Source organism: Leptodactylus fuscus, chromosome 6, assembly GCF_031893055.1.
Source record: "Leptodactylus fuscus isolate aLepFus1 chromosome 6, aLepFus1.hap2, whole genome shotgun sequence".
NCBI classification, from domain to species: Eukaryota; Metazoa; Chordata; class Amphibia; order Anura; family Leptodactylidae; genus Leptodactylus; species Leptodactylus fuscus.
Genome location: NC_134270.1, coordinates 166,142,070 through 166,147,734, shown reverse-complemented (window position 1 = coordinate 166,147,734; position 5,665 = coordinate 166,142,070). Strand labels below are relative to the sequence as shown.

Sequence of the window (5,665 nt, the reverse complement as noted above, 5' to 3'; positions counted from 1 at the left end):
GAAATGCAAAAAGAATGACATTATAACACACTTGCATTCTAATCTGTATACATCCCAAACACTGGGAGAACCTATAGGCTCCATGTAGATGTTATCCCTAGTCAGATCTGAACCCAGGACCCCATTGTTGACCACTGGCGCTGATTTCGACGTTGAATCCGTGCCAGAATCCACATGGGAAAAAGCCTCTTATTGACTTCAATGGGTTCCTTTTTCCTCACGGAACCAATTGAAATCAATAGGAGGCTGGCCAACTCCAATGAGTGGCAAGATGACCACCTGGTTCATGGGTCCCATGGTGGATTTTGTTATAGAGTTAACCCATACAGCTCAACACCGAATGGAGACACACATATTATGGATGCGAAGGATCTGTGGGCCCATAGTAGTCCATGGCCATTGGCTACTGTATTATTCAACTATACAGCCAAGAGTTGCCAAATTGCAGCAAATTTTTACAAAACAATTGGAACATTTTCTTCCATAAACCCTTCCGATCACCAGAAGAGCTTAATAATGTCAACAGTAGACCTGTCCACCAGGTGGTAGATCCCCAATATATTTTCTTCTAGGAGACCCAAGTCCTGACACTGGAAAGTTCAAGGTAGAGCTGGTAGACAATATACTGAGCCTAAGTGAGAGTGGGTCTTCTCTAAGTGAACACCCACTTTCACTTTTTTTTATTGTTCCAATGTATCTAAAAGTAAAAAAAAGTCTACAATGTTGCAAATGGCCTTAAAGGGGTTGTACCACCATAACAAGGTATCATCATCACCTACCCACAGGATAAGTATATAATCGCTGGGGGTTATACTGCTCGGGGCAACACCAATCCCAAGAACAAGGGGTCGTGAATGACACATGACTACAAGATAGGACTACGGTATACAGGAGCATAGAGAGGGCACCCCAAAATGGCCGCCGGCCAGCTCCTGTATTGAACTGCAAGAGCGGCTACCCCAAAATGGCTGCCGGCTCCTGTATTGAACTGCAAGAGCGGCTACCCAAAAATGGCCGCCGGCCGGTAGCCATTTTTGGGCAGCCGCTCTTGCAGTTCAAAACAGGAGTCGGCCGGCGGCCATTTTGGGGTGGCCTCTCTATGCTCCTGTATACAACTACAAGAGTAAGAGAAGCCAGAAGAGGCGGCGTTGCTGCAGAAGAAGGAGGCGGCACAGGAAAGAGCTCTCGGGCAGCAATGGGGATGCGCTCATCGGCCTTTCAGTGCTGGGGCCCGCCCTCATTGCTGCGGAGAGCTCATTTGCATACAGGTTAAAACCGGTATTTCTACGGAACGGCGCGGTGGAGACCACATCTAAAGGTAGGAGATGAATAGCCTTTCTTAAGGCTATTCCGACGTGTTCATTAGAAAAAAAGGTAGTTTAATGGTAGAATCCCTTTAAGTAACCAATACTTTATCCAGATTAGGTTTCAGTTCGCGGGATCGGTCCCCAACCCAACTTCCCGAATGGAAACCCATTTGCAGAGGTGAACCGGGCCTAACTCAATGCTGCGAAGCTTGTGCCTATAAATCAAAATAAGTCTAAGGAAACCTATCTATAAATCTTAGAGAAGAAGATGACAAAGAACAGGGAAGAGTTGAGTGCTCTGCTTAAGTCGTTCTGAAGGATTTCCATCAGACTTGCGAGCCGTTCAATAGGGTTTCCTCATTTTTTGGCTGATTTTCCTGATTACGAAGATGTCCATTGGTATTTTCCGCTAAAGGTATGTCTTCATGGTTGGGGTTGGGGCCGTTATCATTGTTGGCAAAGCATTCTCTACAAGAACTTTGGACTTGGTTGACCCATCTGTCAAAGTAAGGAAAAAGTTTATGAAGCCAAGTAGTTCCAAGTAGGAAGAATTGCCCCAAATAAGTCTATTTCCGATATGCATATATTCATTCCCACTGACCCCTCATATATATATACATATATACATACACATATATATGTATATGATATACATACATATATACATACATACGATAACATACATGCATGACCCAATGCTTTCCTCCCCACTACTCATGCATACCCCCTTCTTACCCTTAGCAGTAGTGTTATGGAGCCCTCACAAATGGTGACCCCATTGGCCCCTCCATCAGAGACCCAATGGATTCTGTATTATTGGAATTTTCCCCCCGGATATTTTTGATACTTAAGGCTTCACTGTTAAGGGTGCATTCACACGGAGTAACGTGCCGCATGACCTGGCACGTATACGCCGTGTGAGATTTTGAGTGCTGTATACGCTCCCATTGAGTTCAATGGGAGCTAGTCCCGTATATGCCGCGTTATTTTGTGGCCGCAATATCACGGCTGCAAAATAACACGGCGTATACGACCCAGGCTCCCATTGAAATCAATGGGAGCGTATACGGTGCTCAAAATCTCACAGGTCATGCGGCACGTTAATCCGTTACTCCGTGTGAATGGGCCCTAAATCTATTAAATATAAAATGCATAACTTACCTCTTAAATGTGTTGCAGAATTTGTAGAGTAACCAAAAGAGTACAAAGAGTCCAACAGGTCCAAGGAGCGCACCTACAACACCTACAATAATCTTCACGTTATTGTCGCTGCTATTTTCATTCGACCTCTCCATTGAGTTGTTAGCAGAATTGTTGTACTGAGCAATGATGGTCCTCACAGCTGTGTCATTCAGCATCTCTGAAAAGAATCCCCCAAAAAAACATTGTTTAAGCGTGTGATAGTAGCCATAGGGATAAGCACACTCCTATGCTGAAATACTTTGTGCTGCGGGGGCTAGGATACTCCCACCGTGTTACACTCATTCTGTGAGCTCCCGTAAAATGAGCACAATCCTTGTCGAATTGAGATTTCTTTGGCCAACCAGATACAATGATTCTGGGGTTCCTCTTTCCATATTATACTATTCAGAGCCTGGACCCCCCGGAGAATCCTCAGGGGGGGGGGGGGGGGGGAGTCCAACATTGAGCACAAACCATTCCTAAAATAACAAGTGCCCCTGGATCCACTATGTAACTCAGTGTGTGACTTCCCACAAGATCACCATACGTTGAGCACTCCTGGAATACTCTGTGTTGCTGTGAGGTGTGTTGTTTCGCCTACCATATGTAACTCTGAGTCAGTGACCAGCACATTTTTCACCTGAAATACTCTGTGCTTCTGGGAACCTACTCTTTCCACCAAGTCTGTGATCTCCCACTTAGCCACTTTTATTTTTACATTGCACGCTGAAATACTCTGTGCTGCTCCCAGGCATGAAATGGAAAACCCAGAGTGAAGTTGTTGGTAAACCCCTTTTACCTTCACGAGTTGCTGATAGGTATTTTCCATTCCAACCCTTTCCATGTTCCACGATCCAGGTTTCATTAATGTGGGTGGTGAAAACTTCGATATAAGTAGAATTTTGGGCTAAAATGATAAATCCTGGACATTCACGATGTATATGTGGAGCTGTCGTATAGGTGAAAGAACATCTTTGTGAATGCTCCATGCTGGCGATGACCAGAGATTGGTCGTCCAGGTAGTCATTCATGCTATGGAAGACAATCTTCTTCCATTGTGGCTCCGATGAGGAAGCTTCAGATACATGAAAAGGAAACAAAAAAACTGTTACATTGTATCATTGTAGGTAAAATATGTATAAAAAAAAAAAAAAAATTGCATTTGGCCCGATTCTCATCTGCATTTGGACCATTCCGTTTCCCTCTTTGCAAGCAACGCTTTTCTCTCTGCATTTTTCATGCGGAAACCCGAGCAGAAACCACACGGATCCCATTATAGTCTATGGAGTTTCACAGGTAACCGCTTTTTTATGCCTACAGGTTCCCGTTTTGGGGATCCCCAAGAGGACTCACTGTACGTAACCCAAACGGAGATGTGAAGAAAGCAAATGAGCAATAAGAAAATCAGTGCACTGGTGCCCATGGCTTTATCTAAGGTTCCTCTGCCTTCATCACTTCCTCAAGGCTAATTTCCAGCTCAGTTTCAAGGAGTTCTAAGTAGGGTGGAGCCGATCTTGAGATTTCAGGATCAATTTTGAAATCCGATTTCCGATCATTTTCCAGCCGATCGTGATCGTGAAATTTGCTCCCTATCGGGATCCGATCTTTTCCCATCCCGATCTCTCAACCCTAGTTCTAAGGTTATTCTTAAGGATTCTGTTCCTAAGACTAGAGTGGAAAATAACTGGAAGAATCCGACAGCCTTTTTTTTATCACTATAAATTTGTAGACCCTCGAGTATTCGATAAAGCACTCAGTCTTACCGGGAGGGTATGTCAGTGTTACTTGGAACAGGAATTGCAGTATTATGTGGGAACCCTATGGCAAGGTTATGGGATCTTTTTAATAGAATATTATTTGGGTACTGCATAATATTTGAACACTACAGGGTTTTACATGGAATATTATTTTGGCACTATAGAGCGGTATTATGTGGGCAGTATATGCAGTAGTTGTGCACCTACTATGGGGGTATTATTGAAGCATTCAATGACTTTATATAAGGAAAAGAAGTTAGATAAACAGTCATCTTCTATATAAGAGGCGCCATATTTTGTCCCCCGTGTCAATCAATGTCATCCTACGGACACAGGGCTGTATAGTAAAAAAAAAACAAAAACAAAAAGGAAGTGTTGTCATGATTAGAGATGAGCGAACACTAAAATGTTCGAGGTTCGAAATTCGATTCGAACAGCCGCTCACTGTTCGAGTGTTCGAATGGGTTTCGAACCCCATTATAGTCTATGGGGAACATAAACTCGTTAAGGGGGAAACCCAAATTCGTGTCTGGAGGGTCACCAAGTCCACTATGACACCCCAGGAAATGATACCAACACCCTGGAATGACACTGGGACAGCAGGGGAAGCATGTCTGGGGGCATAAAAGTCACTTTATTTCATGGAAATCCCTGTCAGTTTGCGATTTTCGCAAGCTAACTTTTCCCCATAGAAATGCATTGGCCAGTGCTGATTGGCCAGAGTACGGAACTCGACCAATCAGCGCTGGCTCTGCTGGAGGAGGCGGAGTCTAAGATAGCTCCACACCAGTCTCCATTCAGGTCCGACCTTAGACTCCGCCTCCTCCGGCAGAGCCAGCGCTGATTGGCCGAAGGCTGGCCAATGCATTCCTATGCGAATGCAGACTTAGCAGTGCTGAGTCAGTTTTGCTCAACTACACATCTGATGCACACTCGGCACTGCTACATCAGATGTAGCAATCTGATGTAGCAGAGCCGAGGGTGCACTAGAACCCCTGTGCAAACTCAGTTCACGCTAATAGAATGCATTGGCCAGCGCTGATTGGCCAATGCATTCTATTAGCCCGATGAAGTAGAGCTGAATGTGTGTGCTAAGCACACACATTCAGCACTGCTTCATCAAGCCAATACAATGCATTAGCCAGTGCTGATTGGCCAGAGTACGGAATTCGGCCAATCAGCGCTGGCTCTGCTGGAGGAGGCGGAGTCTAAGGTCGGACCTGAATGGAGACTGGTGTGGAGCGATCTTAGACTCCGCCTCCTCCAGCAGAGCCAGCGCTGATTGGCCGAATTCCGTACTCTGGCCAATCAGCGCTGGCCAATGCATTCTATTAGCTTGATGAAGCAGAGTGTGCACAAGGGTTCAAGCGCACCCTCGGCTCTGATGTAGCAGAGCTGAGGCTGCACAAGGGTTCAAGC

The 5,665-nt window shown here is 45.2% G+C and overlaps 1 protein-coding gene across 1 annotated transcript; it reads right to left on the bottom strand.

Moving 5' to 3' along the window:
- Positions 1–1,137: 1,137 nt before the first annotated feature.
- Positions 1,138–3,531, bottom strand: LOC142209823 (uncharacterized). Its single transcript, XM_075278869.1, has 3 exons — positions 3,289–3,531; positions 2,469–2,667; positions 1,138–1,805 (listed from the first exon to the last, which is right to left on the bottom strand). The coding sequence occupies exons 1-3, from the start codon at positions 3,518–3,520 to the stop codon at positions 1,634–1,636; spliced, it is 603 nt and encodes a 200-aa protein (XP_075134970.1). The 5' UTR covers positions 3,521–3,531; the 3' UTR covers positions 1,138–1,633.
- Between the last annotated feature and the right edge of the window lie 2,134 nt (positions 3,532–5,665).

Excerpts from the sequence above, each read along its gene's own strand:
- LOC142209823 (XM_075278869.1), bottom strand. The coding sequence starts at position 3,520 with ATGAATGACTACCTGGACGACCAATCTCTGGTCATCGCCAGCATGGAG. Across the intron at positions 2,668-3,288 it reads CCTATCAGCAACTCGTGAAG|AGATGCTGAATGACACAGCT; the intron begins GTAAAAGGGGTT and ends GATTCTTTTCAG. Across the intron at positions 1,806-2,468 it reads TTCTGCAACACATTTAAGAG|ATGGGTCAACCAAGTCCAAA; the intron begins GTAAGTTATGCA and ends TTACTTTGACAG.